The sequence below is a fragment of the Girardinichthys multiradiatus genome, chromosome 18 (assembly GCF_021462225.1).
Source record: "Girardinichthys multiradiatus isolate DD_20200921_A chromosome 18, DD_fGirMul_XY1, whole genome shotgun sequence".
NCBI lineage: Eukaryota > Metazoa > Chordata > Actinopteri > Cyprinodontiformes > Goodeidae > Girardinichthys > Girardinichthys multiradiatus.
Window position 1 is genome coordinate 48,898,493 of NC_061810.1, and position 23,339 is coordinate 48,921,831.

The 23,339-nt window shown below is 40.4% G+C and overlaps 1 protein-coding gene across 1 annotated transcript; it reads right to left on the bottom strand.

Annotated features, from left to right (window-relative positions):
- Nucleotides 1-57: 57 nt before the first annotated feature.
- Nucleotides 58-23,165, bottom strand: zgc:101731 (SNARE_SNAP25N and SNARE_SNAP23C domain-containing protein). Its single transcript, XM_047392072.1, has 8 exons — nt 23,030-23,165; nt 15,415-15,568; nt 11,205-11,246; nt 10,257-10,305; nt 7,994-8,111; nt 3,743-3,889; nt 3,443-3,587; nt 58-1,468 (listed from the first exon to the last, which is right to left on the bottom strand). The coding sequence occupies exons 2-8, from the start codon at nt 15,493-15,495 to the stop codon at nt 1,406-1,408; spliced, it is 645 nt and encodes a 214-aa protein (XP_047248028.1). The 5' UTR covers nt 15,496-15,568; nt 23,030-23,165; the 3' UTR covers nt 58-1,405.
- Nucleotides 23,166-23,339: the final 174 nt, after the last annotated feature.

Sequence of the window (23,339 nt, forward strand, 5' to 3'; positions counted from 1 at the left end):
TACACCAACCACTTTATTCCATATACAACAAACACAAACCACTCAAAAGTCTGAATGTTTGGTTGCAGTGGAACATTGATTTTATTTTACTTACAGTACGTCACAGTTAGCTTTCCTTGTCAGATAATAAGTCTGACTATAAGGTTTTCTATAAATGACGTCATGTATGGATGACTGTACAACTTTTTTTGTCAAACTATTGGGGAATCTGAAGAAAAGCAACATAAGATGGATAAATGTTTACACATACATCACTGTTACTGTCAACAACAAATATCAGAAGATATGGGTAGCATTGAAGAGGTTAAAGTTTCTTTCCGGAGTCAAATTTTAAATGGAACTCTATGTCGAAGTTTTTCTATCGTAAATAGATTATTCATATTTTTGTTAACGACTTATTGATTTTCTGGTTCACAAAAAAGTAATAAACCATATTTTTCATTTTCCTTTCACCCCCATATACGCAATTCATCACAAAAAACAAGAAATGAAAACCAATATATACATATACATGGGAAAAAAGTTGGCCATTATTATTGGTGCAAGTATACAAATCAAACATTTATTATTCAAATTAATCCTAATATTGGTTTGTTTTTCGTCCTTTTTTTTACTTTTTCTGTAGCAGAATCCTATTATTTGGTTTGTCTTTGGGATCATACCGCTTCATTGTACCACCTCCATTTTCAGAAGTTGCATGGGGAGAAAAGAAGATGGAGTGGCCGGGAAGGAGCAGTTCCATGTTTGCCCGCTTGGTGTCCCCAGAGGTCTTTCTCTGAAGACAAATGCGTGTTTACCTCCTGTACGCAATACCCGCCTAGATCTGAAGAGGGCGCCATGATGCACGTGTTTCCAGCGCTCAGGAACATTTGACACTGTAAAAAGAGCTGTGGTGGAGGAGGGTTGACTAATATTGCCCAAACTGGGAACTGAACTGGTTACTGAAAACATCAGGAATTATTCCTGCACCTGTGCTAGTCAAAAAGGAAAAATATGCACTCTACATCAAACACAGCCAAATGATGAAGCCTCGTGATGAGCTTTTTGAATTTATACGTTTCTATGGTCTGGTTGAGCTGTCTGCACAGGTGGTGATAGTGCTGCTGCAGGGGCTCACTTCCCTGCAGAGATCATTGCTGTGACCTGCTGAGTGACCTGGAGATGCCCTATGGGAGGAAATGTGAAGTGATAAAGGCCCTGCAGTCAAATTCAAGGACTATAATCCCAAGGTAGAGTCAACTGGAGTTATCTTATGGCTCATAGAACTAAACTATGGTCCCAATAAATAATTAAATATGACAGAAGAGATAAAGAACGACATCAGACGTTCTCCACTGAAGAACAGTCTTAAAGGAGACTAAAGAAAGACTCAGAGCAGTTCAGTTTATCCGATGCTGTCCTCTTATCACTTCATGAGATTGTTAGCTTTCTTGTTGGCGGCGTCGATGCGTCCAACGTTACTTTTGGCCTGCGCAGAGAGAAATGGAGTCAAGAAAAAGAAAACAGGATACAGTTTCATTGCAGAAACTGAACAAAGACATTAATGCAGCTCAATGTGAACAAAATGGAATGGGCAGAATGCCTGCAACATGCAGAATGATTATTATTATTATTATTAAATTCTTAACATGAGTTTCATGAATCTGATACAGTTTTTACTGTCCTCCCTCTGCACTGGTTTGTTTCCAGACTGATATGGCTGAGGCTGGTGCTCTGCCCTGGTCATGCTGACGCAACACAGCTTAAACTGCAGAAACTGCTGCAGCACAAGCAGCAGCGCAAAACACGGTGCCTTCATTTTCACATAACAATTATTAATATTAATTTATTTGGATTTTATGGGGAAGACCTAGAGAAAGTAGTGCAAAATTGTGAAGTGGAAGGATAGATGGCTTTTAATGTTTTTACAAAGAAAAATCTGAAAAGTATTGAATCTGTTTGCAGTTCCAGCTGAAGGTCTTTCAGACGTGTCTCTAAATGGTCAATTGACGGAATTTTCTACAGCACCTTTGTAATCATACTGACCACTCAAAGTACTTTACACTCCAGCCACATAAACCCAGCTACACAAACACACATTCTTATACATTGATGCACAGATCAGTTGGCAACGTGGAGTTAGGTGCCTTGTGCAGGGGCACGTTGACCAGGGAGGAAGCTGCAATCAAACCCACAACACTCTAATTTCAAGACCCCAACAGTTCCCATTGACTCCTGTTGTCCCCTGTGCTACCTTTAGGCATCTAGAGACTGACATTCTGGTACATCTGTAAACATCAGTTTTTAAACCTTGCACATATTCTCAGATTTAGGTCTGGACTTTGACTAGGGCATTCTAACACATGAATATGCTCTGATCTAAACACCCCATTGCATCTCTGGCTGTATTTTTAGGGTGGTTGTCCTGCTAGAAAGTGAACCTCCACCCCAGTCTCAGCTCTTCTGAAGCATCTAACATGTATTCTTCCAAGATTGTCCTGGATTTAGCTCCATCCATCTTCCATCAACTCTGACCAGCTTCCCTGTCCCTCTGAAAAAATAAAACATTCCACAGCATAATGCTGCCACCACCATGTTTCAATATGGGGATGTTGTGATCGGGGTGTTAGTTTTCTTCCACACAGAATGTTTTGCATGTAGGCCAAGAAGTAAAGTTTTAGCTTCATCTGAGCAGATCCCCGTCTACATGTTCTGTCTCCTACATGGCTTGTGGCAATCTCCAACCAGGACATATTCTTACTTTTTTTCAACAATGGCTTTCTTCTTCTTACTCTTCCATAAAGATCTCATCTGTGGAGTCCATGACTAATAGCTGTCCTACCTAAGCTGTGTATCTCTGCAGCTCCTCCAGAGTAACCGTGGGCCTCTTGGCTGCTTCTCTGATTAATGCTCTGCTTGCCCAGTCTGTCAGTTTACGTGGACGTCTATGTCTCCGTTCTCTCTCCATGTTCAAATGGACTGAACAGAGCTCTGGGAAATGCTAAAAGATGGGAAATTGTTGTAGAACCCAACCCAGCTTTAAACGGAACCAGAACTTTCTCCCTGACCTGTCTACTGTGTTTGTTAGTCTTCATGATGCTGTTTGTTCTCTAAAGTCAAGGGGGCTTAATACAAATGCCCACATTTTTCTTTGACTTCACAATAATGCACAACCTTGAGTCCATCTGTAGCACAAAATCCCAGTGAAAAACAGAAAGGTTTGTGGCTGTCATGTGACAAAATGAGGAAAGGTTTGAGGGATGGGCTCTATGTGGACTGAAAGTGTGTTTTCTGCTCTGCAGCTGGTGGAAGTTCTGTTAGTGGTATTCATTTTCCTTTTCTGAAAATGTATTGAATAATAATGTTAATGGAGTGGTTTCCATTTTGATGGTGTGTTTAAATAAAGTTCTCCCGCTTCCTCCGGACACAGTCAGAATAATGACCTGTAACAGGACCTCCGTACCTTTTCATCAATGCGGTTGAGCTGATCATTTTGCGATTCCAGCTCGTTGCCGATATCCAGTGCCATACTTTTCAGATTCCCCAGGATGCTTCCCACATGAGTCAGGTTCTCCTCCATCTCATCCTCACGGGCATCATCAGTCAGCCTGAAACAAAGGAGGCAGTAGACAAGTGGTGTGTGTGTGTTTGTGATAACCTCCTGTGTTTGAGCAGCTGCCTGGAAGGTTAATGACACCTCGCAGGTTGTTGGGATAAAAGCAAACACCCACCAGGCAGCTGCCTAATTAGCCTCTCTGTGTACCTGCGTATGTATCCTCCACTCATCATCATTTGCTCTCGCTGGTCAACGACCCGAGACGTCGGAGGCTGATTGGACACAGCCCCATCCTGCTGGGAGGCTCTGCCCCAAACTGCCTTGTACGCTCCGCTCTCCTCAAAGGCTTTCAGTCTGAGGGGAAAAACTGATCTCATGAATGTCCTTGTATTGTGTACAGCCTGTTGATGTCATGTACACCACAGAACATCCTCTATGCCTTCATATCTTCCTTCCAAGTAGGCAGACTTTCCTGTATTTTTTTACAAGTGGTCCTGATCTTTCATTCTTCAGACTTTCTGTAGGTCTGTCAGAGTATTTCTTCAGACACTTTTTAAAAACTGAATAAAGCCCTGAGTCAGGACTTGAAAGAAATAACCTAAAGGTGGGAGGATCAGCTGCAGTGAAAATGTATCCTCCTCAGGAGGGACCATTCGGGGGACTGGTGATGAATCGCTGGTTAACACAGAGCTTACTCAACGCTGGCAACAAGTGAAAGCATCTGCATGTAAAGCAAGGTAAATACTCGGGAGAAAAAAAGGCAGCTTAGAAGCCACTGCTGTCCAAGAAAACTATCAACGACAAACTAAAATTCTGCAGAAGTACAGGGACGGACAGCAGGAGACATGTGGACAGTTACTCCCTTTTTATGAATCATGCTTCTGATTGTTTTGAGACACCTGGAGAAGAAAACCTGAGAGCTACGAGTCCAACAGGAAAATCCAACTGCAGAACCCCCATTCAACCCGAAGAGGGCAGCACTAAGATGGTTTCAGAACAAACACTGCAGAATTAAACACGATTACATGAAAATGTATAAACTGCAATATAACATAAAGATAGCACCTTTAAGGCCCAATTTTTACAGTTCATCTGCAAACAGAAGTTGATTTGGTGTTTAGCTATTTTTTTAAGCTAATGAAATCAAATCTAAAAAGTTAGACTACACAAACAAAAGCTAAATTTAGCTAATGTAATGAAAGCAAGATAAACTCTGCTAGTTAAGCTAAACTAAGCGAAGCAAATGAAAGCTTAATCAAAATAAGTCAGTAAAAGCTAAATTAGGCTACATAAAGCTAGGATAAGCTAAGTGGATATAAAGCTACATCAACCTAAGTAATCAAAGCTAAAATATGATAAACTAAACTAATGAAAGCTAACCCAAGCTAATAAACCAAAAGCTTAGCTAAAATAGGCCAGAGGCTAAATTAAACTACGGCAATTAAAGCGAATCATAGCTAATCTAATACAAGTAAAAGTGATAACCTAATGGGGTAACAGTGATGACAGTAGCAGGGGTTCATCCTGTAACCGGTGGGTTGCCGTTTTATTTATTTTTTTGACTAGAAAAATTAATGTTTTGGGACAACTCATCCAGAGTCCTGACTTGAATCTGATGGAAAATCTGCAAGGAGAGCTAAAGATTAGGGTGATGGTAAGGAGGCCTTTCACCCTTAAAGACTTGGAGCTCATCACCAAAGATAAACAATCAAAATACAAGTGGATACCTGCAATAAGCTGCTCAGTAATCAAAAGAAGAGGTTGATTCCTGTACCAAAAATACATTTTTCCAATAATTATTGAGAAGGGTAGAAATAAGTTTTGACATGCAGTTTTCTGTTAAAGAGTAAATAAAAACAGATAAATTTTTTTTAGAAATTATTCCTTTTGTACATTAGAGTACATGAGAGAGGCCAGTGTTATTTTCTATGAGAAACAAACTTGGTTAAATAAAAAATAAATCTGTCAGGAGGGTATGAATAATTCTGGACTTCACTTGATAACCTCATTGATTTTCTATAAATTAGTTAATGTTTACATGTATGAATCAGTTCTTCTTTTCTTCCGAATGTTGTTATATTCTTGTTTTTTCTATATCTCTGTCACTGAAGGCTATGAATAGAGTTAATCTCGAACAAACTGTTTTAACATTATTGGTCAAGAACACGTATTGATCCCTGTATTTATAAAAGGTGTGGACTTTGATTTTATGACTTGACTCGAGTCAGACTTGAATCATAGATTTGATGACTTAAGTCCTGACTTGGTTATATTAAAAAAGACTTGACTGTTGACTTGTGATGAGCAACGGTGGAGGAAAAATGACTCCCAGGGTGATTTCATTCGGCTACTCAGACTCCAATAAAACATGTTTCCGTGTGTAAAATATGTGGTCAAACATAACTGACGGAGAAACGACAACGTTGAACTGTGACATACATTGGAAGCTAAAGCTAGCTTTCCAGTGAACATCTTTATATTAATTTTTGATTTGTGTTCATATTTTTTTATGAAGCAGTTTGTGCAGATTTTCTATGTAACATTAATTCAGTTTCAGTTATTCTGCAGATGCTCCTTTCACAGATTTAAACACAGTTGATAGCTAAAGCTAAATGTGAGATTGCAGATTTTGTTTTATATCTCTCCGACACAGAGCACACAGTCAGTGAATTACTAATTATGTCTAAATGCAGACTTTGATTAGTAGCTTTGTACTCTACATAAATGCTACTAATGAGACGTCTTCATTTAGGACAGAACTAGTTTTTAGTTCTTTTTTTGCTCAGTATTTAGAGGTGCACATTCCAGATGTGAAGAGTAAAACACATTTGTGTTTAATATATTCATTTAAATACATTTTTTAAACACAGTGATAATTAGTGATACATAGTGTAGAGCTATATTTCAAAATGTAGCGCTTGTTTTAGCTCATGTTAAATTTGGTTACCTCATGCTTTCTAGCAGTGTTGAACTTTTTTGCAACTTTTTTGTGTTGACACTTAAAAAAAATAGTTCTATGAACTATCATTAATTATAAGGGATAAAAGGAATTTATAAAGGAATTATCTTGTTTCTCTGACTAGTTAATGGTGTTTGGAATGATGACACCACAATATAAAATGCTTTTTTATTGCCATTGAAATGTCTTTTAATGATTGCCTTCTTCATTCATTCATCCTTCTGCTACATCTTATTTAGGGTCTTTTAAGGCAGTTGCATAATGGAGTCTATCCCAGCTGCCAACAAGCAAAAGGTTGGGTTCACCTAAACAAACTGCTGGTCAATTGCAGGGCTGAAAGCCTTTAAGAAAGAAGACATTTATAGAAATCATTTGTATAGATGCTTTGTGAAATTTAAACAAACAAGTTTTTAGTTTTTTGTGCATAGTGTTTCAGTGACCTGACATTTAAACCATAGGACTTGGACTTGATTTGAGAATTGTTAGTCTTGACTTGTGACTTGACTATAAAGACTTGGAACTAGGTCCAACCTGTGGTATTTATTCTGTTATTAATAAATTGCTGGAGTCAAAACCCGATTCTGTGTGTTAAACTGTGTTCCTGTTGGCATTTTTATTCCTTCAGCTAAAGAATTGTTTGTGACAAACTGCTCAGACCAGAAGACCCTAAAGATCAAATATAATGTTGAACTTGCATTGCATCTGAGAAAAAAAGGAGTTGAAGTCCACATGAAAACTTTAAAGGACCTTCAAAACCACAGAGAACAATTGATATTGGCCACTAAAATAGAGAAAGAGAAAGTCTGGCTGCTTAGAAGGAAAAAACAAAGAAATGAGGGCTGGATCTCTAGGACCAAAGCAAGCAAGCAACAAAAGCAGCTAATGAGCCTCATCCTCGGTTAGTTACAGAAGGTTTACTGATGTAGGCCAGAAATTTCTTCATTTATGGACACCTTCACCTACTTCTCGCAGCTGCAGAGCCCGCAGCACTTCCCCAGGTCCGTCAGGTTCTTCTCGGCCTCCTTCATGTCAGAGTTGATCTGATCCAAACCCTCCTCTATTCGCTCCAATTGCTCTAAGGAGGAAGACGAGGAGGAGGACGACGAAGCAAAAAACACAAAAGCAACACACAAACCCAGGCAAGTTCAAAAAAGCTGCATCTCTTAAATGTAAAAACAGCCAGTAGCAACTTAAAACAACTCTAACCCTCTAAGAACTCAAAAATACGGCCCGGTTTGAAACAAAACAAAAGGTGGCACTTGTAGCTGCATTTGCAGTCTGGTCTCAGTGCCCAGTTCCAGCAGGTTTTATCTCTGGGATTGACCTCAAGAGTGTCCTCTGCATCATTAGACTTGGTAATTTCAATTAGACTGAAATCTGTTTGTATTTAGTAATCATGAAAAATAGTTAAAAACTCAATGCAAGCTTTTGATTTCTAATGGAACTGGGCACCTGTATGAGTTCACCGGCTGCCAGCTGAGCAGCAGTGAGAGCCGTACTTCCTGAGCGGCCATATGCACAGGCCGCAGCACTGAGCCATGTCTGTCAGGTTCTTCTCTGCCTCCCTCATGTCCCTGTTGATGGACTCCATTCCTTCCTCTATTCGCTCCAGCTGTTCTGTGAGGAACAGGAAGTTCAAGGTGGTGGTGGTGCTTATGGGGTTCAACCAACAGCCCAGATGGAAACACCACTGAACTAATTGGTTAAGTTCAGACATGTTTTGTATGATCAGCTTATGATCAAATCAGAGTCTGATTGGGTGGGCCCCATAAGTAGGCTTGAAATAATAAGGGGTACCTTATCTGGAAACATATTCCCTCCCTTCCTCCCTCCTCCCTCCATCCATCCTGGGGCTTGTAGGGATAGGAAATGGACTGAAAAAATGGTCCAGATATGACCATCAGTGGGTTACTTAATGACCCCATGTTAATTCTTTATATAGGTTTGATGCAGGACTGGGACTGAAAAATTGGGACCCATAAATTTGTTGCACAATTTGAACTGAATTTCTACCAAGTTGTGGTCCAGTTAAATCTGTATGAGGCTTGCATACACACGTTAGCCGGGTATTTTGTGTAGTTTAGAAACAGTGTCTTTGGCATTAACCCTCTCCTCATTGGTAATCTCTTTTCTAGAAGGTTCCCCAATCATCAGTAGGTAGCTAAGGTAGGGGAGAGTGTCAGAAATGGTTAGCCGTTTTTAACCCTTCCACAGTCCTGGAGGGGTCGCACTGACCCCGTGTGCGCTACTCAAGTTTTCCCACACGCTGGTCTGCAGGGAGCCCTCCACATCACATTTCTTACCACAGCCTTAGATTTTTGGTCCTGCGGGGGTCAGAGAAACCCTGCGTGCAGTTCTTTCTTTCGCCTCCCATGACATCTGCCTTACTTTGGACTAGCGCTTAGCCAGGACAGCGGGAGGGTTAAACATATCAATATCGGTTGGATAAGTAAAACAGGGCTGATATAATAACTAGGGATGCATCAATATAAAAATGTGGGCCGATATTAATATTGTTTTTATGGCCAATAACCGATATTTACTTATATTACATATATTGATTTTATTTTACTATTAATATTACAGTTACTTTGTTTCAGTTAAAGAGGACATAACATGCTTTTAAATCCCTTCTTTTCACCCTTTAATCATCCAGTTGTGGTCTATTTAAAGTAGAACCTCAACGCTTTGCTCTGAACTCCTAGTTCTTGTAGCTCCACAGGCTCCTCTCTTACCTGTTCTGAGGTGCGTCTGAGAGCAACTCGTTTTGGTACCGTCTCTTTAAATGCTACTGAGGCACTTCATGCCCTGCCTCCTTCCACATCAAAGAGCACTTTTTGTTAACCTGTTCAGCCATTTTTGTAGTCTGATAACAAAGTGGGGAAAGAGGAATTTTCCCACGGATTTGGGAACATTTCCATGCAAAATAACATTTAACCAGACACTTTGAAGAGGTTCTGATGCAGGGGGACGGTGTCATGAATTGTGTGGGTTAATACACCCAACAAAGGAACATTTATACTTATATGTACCCTTTAAACATCCCACAATCCTGCGCTGCCTCACTATCACCTTCACATGACCAAACAAATACCACATGACCAACCCCCTTCTCCTCCTAAAACACAAACAGAAAAAAGATGGAAATAAACATCTCTTATTAATATTGGCGCAGTTTTAATTATCGGACTGATTCCAATATGTTAAGAAATTACTCAGATCAGCCAATATCGATGTTAATCCTGATATTTTATGCATCCATATTAATAACCAATAATTCATCTTGTTGCTGTTTGTGAATGTGTTTCGGGAAGGGGAGGGATTGGTCATGTGACAGTGATAGAGGTGCAACACAGGATTGTGGGATGTTTAGCTGAAGCAGAGAAGCAAGGTCAGGGGTGTGGTCATTTTTTTCACCGTGTCGAAAGGGTAGAAAAATACATAAATAATATTGGTAAACACCGGTTATCTGCCATAACAGCAATATTAATATCAGATATCGACATTGGCCCAAATGTTCATATCGGTACATCCCTAATTCAGGCATACTTAGTTTTGGTTGCACTTTATAACATCTCGGATTAATGATACTGTGGTTTATTCTGACTTGAGAGACCTGAGCGGTCTTATCAGTCGCTGGATCTGTGATCATCATGGAGCAAACTGAGCAAATATTCAGCTGCTTCTGATATGAAAACAAAACTGCACATATTAATCCTTTACATGACAGCAGAAGTATTGTGATAAGGAAGAATTATTTACCTCCTTGTTCATCTAACATCACCACAGTTTTGATGCCAACATCTTTGCTCTGCAGGGGGAGAACATAAGAAAGTTTCTGCAGGTGATTATCACCATGATGACCAGTAAGAAGTGGCACAACCCCGACAGACGCATGCATTTACATGATGTGGACTGCTAATTAATTATTTGCAACAAGACCCAACTATTATCTTCACTTAATGCAAACTATATGTAGAAAAGATTGAAGATTTTTTCCAGATGATTTCAAGGAAAATTTATAGTTGAAACCAGATATTTTACTCACACACTGTAAAAATGACTCATAACCTTTCTTACTATCTGACATTAAATCAGACTCAACTTCTCCTGTTTTAGGTCAGTTAGGGTCACCAACTTTATTTTTATTTGCTAAATGGCAAAAATAATTTTTGAATTCTTTCTTCAGACGTTTCCATCCATTTCTTAGTATTTGGTAGAACTGTCTTTTAAACCGTTTGACTCGGATCAGATGTTTTGGGTTTACTTTCACAACCTTTAAACAATTATTCGCTGGAAGTTTGGTCCATTCCTCCAGACAGAACTGATTGCCAGGTTCATTGTTTTTCCACCAAATTATGGCCAAGCACTTAGATTTTAGTTTCATCAGACCACAGAACATGTCACCAAACATGAAGCTGTTCTTGAGTGGCCTTTTATGACACTTTTGGAGTAGATTCTGGTTTCAACTATATTTGATTCTGTTGGAGTAAAACTCAGAGATGCTTTGTGATCTTTAGTCTCACCGTTTGTTTAACATGTTAAAGAACAAATGTTTGACATCCCATCTTAAATCATTTGAACAGGCATCTTTGAAGGAACAAACAAAATGAAGTTTAGAATGATGTTAATCTGTGTTCGTTCTTCATGCTGTGTGTATTTGTCAGGCTGTAATCCCTGCAAGGCTTTTCTAGGTGTGTGTGAGCGCACCTCCTCCACCAGCTGAACCATCCGTCTTGTGCTCTCCAGGGACTAAAAGACACAAATAAACATTAGATCGGTTTACATTAACTTCTGGTTTGATGAAAATAGTTTGCATCAGCCATAGTTGGGTTTACAGTCAGGTTAAACACTTTGAAATCTGACAAACAGTAAAGTTTGTTGTGGTGTAGATCTCAGACAGGATCCTGCAGAACGTCCAAACCCTCCAGCTGCTTCCTGGATTACTGCTCTCAGACTCAGCTTCATTCAGAGTGTCCATAGCGCTCAGTATTGCTGTGCTTGTACGGTGTCAGGTTATGACAGAAATGTCTCCACTGGTTCTGAGTGTAAAATGAGCGTAAACATGATGCTATAATAAAGGTTCTCCTGGTGTCGGTGTGCTGCCTTCTGTAAACATCCTGTCTGTCTCTGGGGGATGTCCCCACTGAGACGGTAATGAGCTGATAAATAGCGAGCCTGTGTGTGTGTGTGAGTGAGTGAGTTTAGCTCCGCCCCCCACTGAATCTCTGACCTCATCTGTGTCAGCACATGGAGACTAGCTGTCTCTATGGCAACCAGGTGTGCCAGGTGTCGCTGCCCTCAGGCTCAGCTCAGACTGTGATGCCTCTATGACGCTGATGTCACCTGTTGCATGTGTGTAAAGCGAGTCCCTCTGAGGTTCACCTGATTATTTTTAGATTTGTTTGGACTCAAGACTAGTTTCTGTTTTGACTGAGCAGAAAGGATACTTCATTGAAACGCTCAGAATGAGCAGCTTTTTGACAGATTGGGAGGCTGGATTTACTATTTTCAATGTTCGTTGCTAATGTGACCTTATCTAACCTGATGCTCACTGTTAATAGAAGCAAAGCTGAGTTAGGATATGCGATGCATGGGTGCAGTCTACAAGGTTTCTTGGGGCCCCTCCACAATGGATGAAGATAGTGTTGCAAAGTAATTTCTGTCCTAAAGTTCTGACAAGCACCCAGTGGGCTTCCTATCACAGGTAATAAAGGAGGAGAGTTTCCTGAAGGATCAGAGGAAGCCCTGAACTTCCATAATGAAGTAGGGTCGATGCTTTATTAGAGAGGGATTGAGAAATTGGCTGGTGACAAATAAGACAATGTTCAGCTTGACCTGTGAGCAGATGTAAACTCACAAATCTGATCTTTTTCTGATCAGTGAACACAACATACCTATGTGCTTCAAGATCCCGCTATCAGCAACACTCTTTGGTGTGGAAGTTACTGAGTAAAGAAGACTCAAAGTTAGCTGATTTCAGCAGCAGGGTCTTTAAATTGAAGTCACAGGAAGTACAGAAATGTAAGATGCTGTTTTCTTCCACTCAAACTCAACCAAAATCCAAGAAAGCAGCACGTCTGTTGCTTGCTCTTTAGTCTTTCTGACTTTGATTTTAAACTCAGTTTTAAATCATTTTTAAACTCAGTTTGAATGTTTTTCTATGTGAGGCCTGAGGTGCTTGAAACTTGGTTGACCAAGTCTGTTACTGATGCAGATATAAACATTGTTGGATATAATCTTTATTGTACTGAGAGACCTAGAAAAGGTGCCGGTGTTGCCATTGATGTCAAACAACTCTCCAAACAGCTGGAACTCTTAGCTTTTAAATGTGGAAATTTCCAACATGTTTTCTAAAACTGTCGTTGGTGCTACAAGCCTCTAAAGAAGCATTATTCTCTTCAAACCATCTTCTGTCCAGACTGAACTTTAGTGAATTAGTCTTAGTTGAAGATGTGAATTGAGACTGGCTCAGTGGAGGTTCTCATGGGTTTAAAGCTTATTGTGACTCACTCAGTCTTACCCAGTTGGTCAACATGCCGACTCAACCAAATCTTAAAAGTCCTGAAAAGTCTATTTTGATTTGATGTTGACTAATGGTCCTCATAAATTCCCAGCTTTGAATCTGTGAAACGTCTGGAACAATGTGAGAGATCATCGTGTTGTTGCAGCTATTAGAAACATTAAGACATCAAAATCTAAACCTCGTATTATAATAAAATCTTAAACAGTTCAGTGAACAAGCTTTTCATCACGACGTATCGGCTATTGAATTAAAGGAAACAGGTTTGATCCCTGATGTAGAGAGGGCTTGGTTATTCTTCACACACTGGTTTTTTATTTCATTTTTATTTCATTCCAAGGAAACTGTTTCTGCTGCATCTTGTGCAACTCACCCTGTGATCTCTGGTGAGCATTTCCATTTTGTGCCTTTCTCTGTTGCTGATGTTTATGAAGCCCTGAAAGGTTTTGATCATACGAAATCTCAGGGACTCAATCTCATAAATGGTAAATGGACTGAACTTATATAGCGCTTTTCCAGTCATGCAGACCACTCAAAGCACTTTACACTAGAGCCACATTCACTAATGCTCACACATTCATACATCGGTAGGCAACTTGAGGTTAAGTGCCTTGTCCAGGGGCACATCAACACATGGCGCAAGCTGAAATCAAACCCACAACCTTCTGATTGCAAGACAACTACTCTTCGTACTGAGCCACAGTTGCCTCAATAAGTTCCCTGTTTTGAAGGTGGCGGCTGACTTTGCAGCCGAGCCCCTGACAATCCGTTTTACCTTTACTGTAGAAAAACAGGAAACTCCTTCAATAAGGAAATCAGCCTTCCCTTTATTAAAAGGTGGTGATAACAAATTACTGACCAATATCTAATCTTTCTGTGCTGGAAAACATTCTAGACTCTCTTGTGACACCAAGTAAAAAAGTTTTGATCTTACAATAGAAATTTTGTCAAGAAATTGGACACAATGAATTAAATATGATGATTTGAGTTCTGAAGCTGTAGTAGTTTAAAAGGGGGTGCTGCAGGCATTTGTATTAGGCCCTCTTCTATTCAGAATTTGTATAAATGAATTGGGACAGAATGTGCCTAAAGTGAATGACAATTTAATGCAGATGATACAGGTATTTATTGCACTGGATCCACTCCTACTCATACCACTGAACAATAACAGGAAGCCTTCACTGCTACCCAAAGCCCTTTATTCAATTTGAAACTTGTTCTTAATATAGATATAACTAAATTGATGTATATTTCCAAATCCAGGGGGCCACAAAGATCCCCTTGGTGGTGTCCTCAGGATGAAATCAAACAAAGTTGGTTCACACATATAAATATGTGGGTATTTTGATCAATGACTCCCTCACTTTCAAACCAGATGTGGAAAATCTTTTTAACAGGCTAAAATTAAAGCTGGGTTATTATTTGCAAAGCAAGTTGTGTTTTTCATATTCTGCTAAAAAGTAGTTTGTCTCTGTAACTTTTATGTCTGTGCTGGATTATGGAGATCTTTTTTGCATATGATTGCTTTGTCACAATGTTGTGGAACGTCCTGGTCTGGCTGCCTGAAGAAATTCCCATTGGTTAACTTTTATACACAAAACAATACTTCTGCCGGCTTATATCTGTACTGCAATTGCACTGAGAAATATTTACTCTTATACTCTTTCTCACACAATTTGCTGCTTCTTTCTGTCCCTTTTGGTCAGACGGAATTGCGTAAGAAACCTTTTCTCAATCTTCTCTCTTCTCCTGGAATTCGCAACAGAAAACGTTGAAATTAACTGAATGTCTCTCATTGAGTGCTTTTACTTCCAATCTTAAAATTATTGAGGCTGATTCTGTAACATGTACCTGATTTTCATAGTTTTATTTTTAACTGCGTACGTTTTTGTTTCATTTGTGTCTGCCTCTTGGCCAGAACTCCTTTAAAAATAGGTTTTTAATCTCAGTGACTTTATCCTGGTTTAATAAAGGTTAAAAAAACAAATATGGAATAATATTTTCCACAGAGGAATGGCATCCATGTTCATTCAGGCTGTGACACCCCGCAGCCAAGGTTTTTTCATTTTGTTCTCTTACTGGTTATTAGAACCAATCCCAACTAAATTATTTAAGAAGTGTTCCCACAGGCTTTTAAACCTTCTCTTGATCAGGATGACTTAATAAATTAGAGACTTATATCCAATCTTCTGTTTTTATCTAACATTCTTGAGAAAATTGCTGCTAATCAAGTGTGTAAGCATTTTGACAGTAATGATCTGTTTGAAGAGTTTCAGTCAGAGCTCACCAGAGCATCTTTGGCTAAAGACACAACCAAAGATGACATGTTTATATCTATTGATACTATCTGTCAGATTGTTTCAGTTAAAATAAAATGTTATTTAGTGATGTAATTACCTTATCTGTGACCTGATTGACACTGCCCCGTAGCTCCTCCTGCTCTGTCAGGACGTGCGGGTCGTCACAGCTGGTGGCCATTTTTTCAGGTGTTTTTGTTTGTCGTCAGTCTGAGGTTAGCAGGTCAGGCTGCAGCTTCAGCTGCTTTCACTGTCTGGAAATGACGAGAGAAAATAACATCTGTGATTTCCTCCATCCATGCATGCCCAGGTGTGTTCAGGGAACAAAAATGGCTTTATTCTAACAGAGCGACTGTGGCTGTTAACAGCTTAAACAGGTAAAAGGGGAAGTAACAATAAACCAGATGTAGGTGGTTTTATAATAAATATAAAAGCTATTTACTGTTTTGAACCAAAGGAGAGTATAAGAACTAGTACAAACTACCATCAAATGAGGTTTACAAAGATAACTTCTAATAAGGAAAACCAATCACATGAAAACAAATATGGTCTCCAGTAAAATAATGCAGTTTACCACAATTATATTTTCAGAAGTTTGATTAACATCAGACGAGTAACAGCACAGCTGGACCATCAAAGAAGGGACACAGCAGACTGTTATTCCTGAGGAAGCTTAGGACCTTTGGTGTTTGCAGCAAGATGCTGCAGATCTTCTCAAAGTCTGTTGTGGAGAAAATGATCTTCTCTGCCATCATCTGCTGGGGAAGCAGAATCAGAACCAGGGACTTGAAAATGCTCAAGAAGTTGATTAAAAAAGACTCCGTTCTGGGTCTGTTCTGGGGACTATTCTAGAACCTCTGGAGATCATTGTGCAGACAAGATGAATATTATGGAGAACCCTGAGCATCCTCTTCATCAGACTGTCCCACAACAACAGAATGTCTTCAGTCAGTCTTCTTCAGATCTGCTGTAAGACGGACCTCTACAGGAGATCCTTCCTGCCCACAGCCATCAGCATCTGCAACGGCTCTTTGAAGAAACCTTCATAATATGAGCTATAACAACATTTAATTTCCCTTTAGGATGAATAAAGTATTTTTGAATTGAAGTGAATTGAAATCAACCTGCAACCGCACAGTCTTATGCAAACCAGATGGCCTCAGGCCGTAACAACCCCCACTCTAAAATACAAAACAATGTTCATCAAAAACAAAGTACACACAGATACACAAACACACATGCCTTGGAAACTCTGTCTGGACATCAGCTGAAATGTTGGCTGCACGCTTTTCTTGTCGGATATCTAGATCTAAGTTCTGTACGAGTAGAGATCTTTGGTTTAGTTATACATAATAGGGTGAAAGACGAGTGGATTGTGGCCGGTGTAAACAGCTATGGGAGGATTAGATCCAAGGTACACTTCAAAGTGCTGAAGTATTAAGTGCAAAGCTAAGGCTTCCTTCTCAATGATTGAGTAATTTAGCTGGCTTCTGTTATTCTTCTCGTAAGTTTAACAAACATCATGATCAGCTCCGTTTTCTGCAGTAGAACAGCTCCAGCTCCCATTGACTGGCACTGAACTGTCGCTCCATATCTGGGGCAGAGAGAATAGTTGCATGACACAAAAGAGATATAATGCTTTGCCTTTTTAGATTAAGGTACAGGGAACTCAGCAACGGCAGCAACTTATTTCTCCACAGGATGAACTTGCCCTTGGCCTACTTGCCTACCTAGATAGGCAGCAGTAGCCTTTCCAAATGTCACACTTGGCAAGGTTAAAGGTAATAGAAGCTTCTGCAAGCCCTGCAAACAGTTGTTTTAGAACAGACATGTGTTCTTTCCAGGTAGAGGTTTGTACAATGAGGTCATCAAAACAGGCACAGCATCTAGATAAAACTTTAAACACTGAAAGGCTGCAGGGGCAATACATATACCAAAAGCCATTAGATTGTACTGTAGAGATTTGTCTAGTGTTCGTAGATCCAATGTGCTTACATATTGGGCGTTGCCCATTGTATCCATGCAATCTTCAGAGGGGAAGGAGAAACAAAGAGGGGGACTTGATAGAAAACTAACAAAATGAGAAGATGCATCAGGTTTCATTTCTAGCAAGCAGGGGGAACACCAAGAACTACAGCTGAGCTTTGCAAATCCATGTTGCAACATGTAATCTGTCTTACTGTTCATTAGAGCTCATTTGACTGGATTCACCCTATAAGGATGTTGCTTAATGGGTTTAGCACCAGCAACATCCATATCATCGTCCAAGCTTCTGCTGCCAACAACTTAATGCTCACCCTCTACCAATGATCCACATGGCCCTGTCTTTCAGTGTTTAACCCTTTCTCTCTCCTAGACATGGCGATTGACTGAGCTTAACTGTAACAAACTCTATGTGCTCTCTTTCAGACTCTAACCTTGAAAACTGGAGTTTATCTGTTCTTTCTTTCTAGATGACACGACTAAAGGAGCTACATCCATTAACATTTACTTTTCCTTCCCATAGAAAGTACTCCTGGATCAGTGCTTCTTTGTTCTCTTTGTGTCTCTGCTCTGTTCTCTCAAACCTCCAGTCGGTCATGGCAGATGGCCGCTCACACTGAGCCTGGTTCTGGTTCTGCTGGAGGTTTCTTCCTGTTAAAAGGGAGTTTTTCCTCTCCACTGTCGCTACATGCATGCTCAGTATGAGGGATTGCTGCAAAGTCAACGCCAGTGACTGTCCACTGTCTCTACATGCTCATCTGGGAGGAGTGAATGCTGCAAGTCACTGACTGGATGCAATCTGCTGGGTTTCCTTAAAAAAAACTTTTTATCCAATTTCAATAAAAAGCTAACTCCGACAGCACTGTTCAATGGTTACGATTCATTAGAATGTATGAACCTGACTGCTGTGAAGTGCCTTGAGACAACATGTGTTGTGAATTGGCGCTATATAAATAAACTGAATTGAATCATGTTTGAGCACTGTGGTGCAGATCGGCACGTCATTGACCAAGCACGGATAACTGCTAATCAGTGTAAGAAAGCTAGGCAACTCTGTTAACATTTCAGAGTTTGGCAAACGAGGCCTAAGGTAGAAGATGGTACGAAGAATCCAGCCATCTTCACCAGGATCAGAGTTTTCACTGCTCACCATTAGTGCAGAGGTGCCACTGGGCTGTGTTGTCGGTGTCCCAATTTTTCTCAACCTCCGAGCAGTATTCACAGCATAGACTTTAATGTCTGACGCCACCTTTAGACTAAGGACAATAAGAGCTGGAAACAGAACGCTGTTAGTCTAGTTTTTAAGAACTTGTTTCGAAAGCTTTGACTGGACAATTGTCCCTTGATCAGTTTGTATCATTTTAGGGAGGCCAAAAATTGAGAAAATGTTAGTAATTGCTTTAATAACCAAGCTACAAGTGATTTTTAAGACTCCATTAAGAAAGTATCACGACCAGAGACAGAGAACCCAATTTCAGCCAAACACAAAGTGATAAGTTAAAAGGTTTATTCAGAAACTCAGGATCAGAAAGCAGGAGAGCAGCAGTCAGCTTCCAGGAACGACTGAGAACAGAGAGACTAGTTAGTGGCTGAATAAAACTCAGGATTTGCAAAGAGTTAGATAAAGCCACAAATCTTCTCAGTCTGGGGATGAGGCGCAGAATCCAGAAGAGGATGTGATCCAGACGGTTAATGAGGAAGAATCCAACAGACTGAAGTCGGAGGAATCAGCTCAAACTGACAGGAACACAGAGAGCTGTGATTGTCCTTTTGACAATAATTCCAGGCGGACTAGAGAGCCAGGTGGGCTCAGGCTGAATAAACTAGTGTTTGGGTTGTGGCGTAAATCCAGGGACAGAAACAGGGTCGAATTCCAGGGCTAGAGGCGTCAGACAAGGGGCGGGCAAGAAGGCAAAATCCGTGAGGCGAGGCAAGGTCAGAGAACAAGATCAGTCAGGAAGGAACACTGGATAACTACTCACAAATGTTTTCAAAAATCTGGCACCGGCTGCCTGTCAGAGGGCTGTATATAACTGCAGCTCCACAGGCGTGTGGCATGACGGTGATTGCGCAGCAGCGCAGCAACAGACAGGTGAAGCAGATGAGTTGATTGCATGAGTGAGAGCAGAGCAGGCAGACGGGCCAGAATCATAACAGAAAGAAGGGTGCAGTTCCATCTTTAGCTTTGTCAGCACCTACCACACCTTCAAAACACTTTTGCAACATTGGATCTGACCTCTGGGAAGTGCGAAGATGTGATCAGGGGTCTGCAGTGCATTTCGATCTTTTATGTCAGGGATTGCAGATACCTCAGTATCTGGGTCAAGTTCCACACTATCTGAAAAAACTCCCAATAAGCAAACTGTCAGAGACTTTTCATCTCAAGGTTCCAAACTCTGTGGTTCATCTAGCACCTCTAATGCCAGAGTTACTTTCCCACCAGCAATATCAGTTCCCAGCAGTAAAGCAACACCTTTGATGGGAAATGCAGTGCAGACAGCAATAGGGAAAACACCAGAGATCGATTTGAATTACAAATGAACCAAATGTACAGAGCCACACGACAACTGTTTGGTAAACGGCAAAGTGTCAGCTTAAATAACCGACTGAAAACGACCATTGTCATTGCAAAATACAGATCGGACGCTGATGTCCAAGCCTTCCTGTGAGTGAAACTAACCCATCTAACAAAGAAGGCTTAAAGCAAGGATGAGGTGTGCAGTCAACTTCAAGCTCAGTTGTTCTGCTGTTTAGGGTTAGGGTCCCCTTCTCTCTGGCGAACTCTACATAGGTCTGACTGGGGTTTTTCTTACGGTTAGGGGTTAGACCTAAAGTTTTGTCAAAAAGCCTGTGGGACAAGTTCATAAGCTTTCAAAATGGCAGCTTTAACTTTTTTATAATCTAGAGTGTCATCTAGAGCTGTAACAACCTCTTGAACTTTACCTCGGACTTTCACCGTAGCAAAACCGACCAGGCCTCTGATGGCAAGGCTTGTGCTATTCGCTCAAAAGGTGAAAAGTAGCAATATACTTCAGTTTCTTGGAATTCAGGCACCAAAGTAACATATCTTGTGGTACCAAACGGTCTGCCTTTTTTATTTTTTATTTTTTATTTTTATTTATTTTAGACAATGATTTCGGTAAATAAATCAATTTCAGAAATGCTTATAACAAACGAACAAATATCCAAATACCATACAAAAAAGTGTTTGGTAAACATTAAATTAAATTTCCAGTTCCAAATAAATTAAATTAACTTAAACACAAATAGCAACCAGTAAAATAAACATAAAATAAACATATTCCAACAAGCAAACTTGTCAGTATATTTAACCTGAGATCTGACATTGATTATTAATTAATATAAATTGTCTGAAAAGGGGTATGAAGAAGTAAAACTTATTTTTAATACCCCTTCTCCCTCTAATTGCACTTAAATTAACTGAGTAACCTTCCTAATTAACATCTATGTTTTTGATCCAGAATTCACAAACCAAAAACTCATAAATAAATATATATACACAATTATCTATATATATACATATACACACATATACACATATATATATATACACATATATACATACATACACATACACACATACATATATATATATATATACACACATACATACATATACACATGTACACATACAGACAAACATGTACCTCCACATATGTACATGTAACTGCACACATGCATACCTACACTCACAGAAACACACCACACATTAGGCCTAAATCCACATTCACATTCTTGTATATCGGCACTTAGAGACCCCCCCCCAAATCATCAGAGCCACAATCCAACACCACAGCTCCACCACCACCAGCTCCCCCCACCAATCCCAACCCCACACCCCATAGCGCAAGGTGGCAGACAAGATCCCCAGGACCCCCCTGAACTACCAAGCCGTCCACAAGAGTCCCCTGAACCCCGACCTGCCCCCCACCACCACGAGGCACAGACCGAGGAGCAGCGAGAGAAGCCAGGCTGCAACAACTGCAGCGTCAGGCTGCAGCTACAGAGGACGAGAAGCAAAGAAGAGGGCCCAGCACCCCCATGCACCCCATGCAAACACACAGCAGAAACACAGACACGCACACACACACACACACACACACACATACATACCGTGCTCAGATGAGATACCATTCACCTCACCTCTTCATCCCAATACATGTTGAAAAACATCAGTTTTAGTCTTTTTTTAAACAGACTCATGCTTGGACATTGCTTCAGCTCTTTTTGGAGTTTGCCTTGGTAGGAAGCAGAGGACAAAACAGAACCACTAGTAAAGTTTGCTAGGATAGCAGAAATATTTGCTCTAGCCTGAGATTGAAGCTCCAGTTGACATAGCCTCACAGTTTTTTCAGCTTCAATCTCCAACTTTTTGACTTCCACTTGGAACTGGCTAAGCTGTGCTCTTTCTTAGGTCTCAAGTTGCAGTCTAGCACGTTGGACCTTAACCCGAGCATCGGCTTTTGACCCAAACAAACTACTGGCAGCAGAGAGGGAACCAACCTCAGGAAGTGTGTAAGGAGTGCTTTTCTTGAGACTGCTTGAGGTTTGTCCCCAACTATTCTGCACCCTTCAGAGGAAAGGCCTGCAGGTGGCATCACAGCAGCAAAAGTCACAGCAGGTTCACCACCAGAAATCCCAGGAAGGAAAATAAGTCTCAGTTCCTCCAATTTCTCCATAATAAGGGTCTTTAACTCCTTTTTGAGAAGTTGCTTTGGGCATGAAATGGAAAAGGTGTGTAACAGCACAGCTGGGCCAGCAAATCATCAACCTGTGACTGCACAGTCTTCTGCAAACCAGATGGCTTCAGGCTGGAACAGTGGCAAGAGCAGATGTCTTCCAGTCCAAATGTTCTGGGTTCAACTCCAATTTCCACCTGTTGATGTGCTCCCAGGCAAGGCACTTAACCTCCAGTTGCCTTCTGATCTGTGGATTGGTGAATGGATGTGGTGTAATCAACTTTAGAGCGCTTTGAGTGGTCAGTGTGACTGGAACATCCGTATATAAGTTCAATCCATTTATCTTTAATGTAAGGCTTTATAGATCTCTAAAACATGAAGAACTGCAGAATGATGAAAAATATTACATTTATTGATTCCTTATGACCCAGCAGCAAACACCTGGTGCTGCATCTTCATGTGACAAAAACAGCACCAGCTCCTTTACAGAAAACTTCTCTAAGAGGAAGAGCCTTAAGGAGCTTCATGGTGGAAAGTTGAGTCACACCCTTTGGAGAAGGTTCTGGAGAGAAATCCCCTTCTAGTGACCTGAGCAGATAACATCTTCATTATCATGATGCTGCTGCATCATTCAGCGTAATAACACAGAACCACGGTCACCTGATAAGGACTAGACGTGTTTTATTCCAGTCAACATTGACTGATATTACTCGTTTTTTGTGAGGACTTTCTGTTAGACTGCTGCTAAACTGCTGATGAGAAGGTTTCTCAGTAATGTTTAAATAAGCTCATGAGAATAAAAATATTGTCTGGTGATGATTCATCTGTTTGAAGGTTTTTATGTGTTTAAAGTTAAAAAAAAAGAGGAACATGTAATTTAATGAAATTGACTCAATGATCAGGGTTTAAAATAGTCATTTCCTTCATTTCTTTCTTCCTTTTAACACTTTCTAACATCCATCTTCCTACCAGGCTGGCCTTCATCTCTCCAATCAGCTCCTAGTTTATAAAAGCAGACAGAAACTCTCCTACCTTTCATCAGATCTTCTCTAGATCTTTGTTTTCTGATTGTTTCCTTCAGATCTTCCGTGTGAAATTGTCAGCAGGCTGCAGCCCACACCTGTTGCTCCTCATCAGCATCCCTTCTCCCCCAGCTTCCTCTTCCTCCTCTTCTGCGGCCCCTCCCTTCTCACATAACAAACACACCCTAGCAACACCCCCACCCCACCAAAGACCAAAAAATAGGCCGTAAATGATTAAAAAATTTATTTAATTGATAAAAAAAAATTAAACCTGAAAACTGGAGTTTATCTTTAGTTCATAGTCATTAAAGTAAATGATA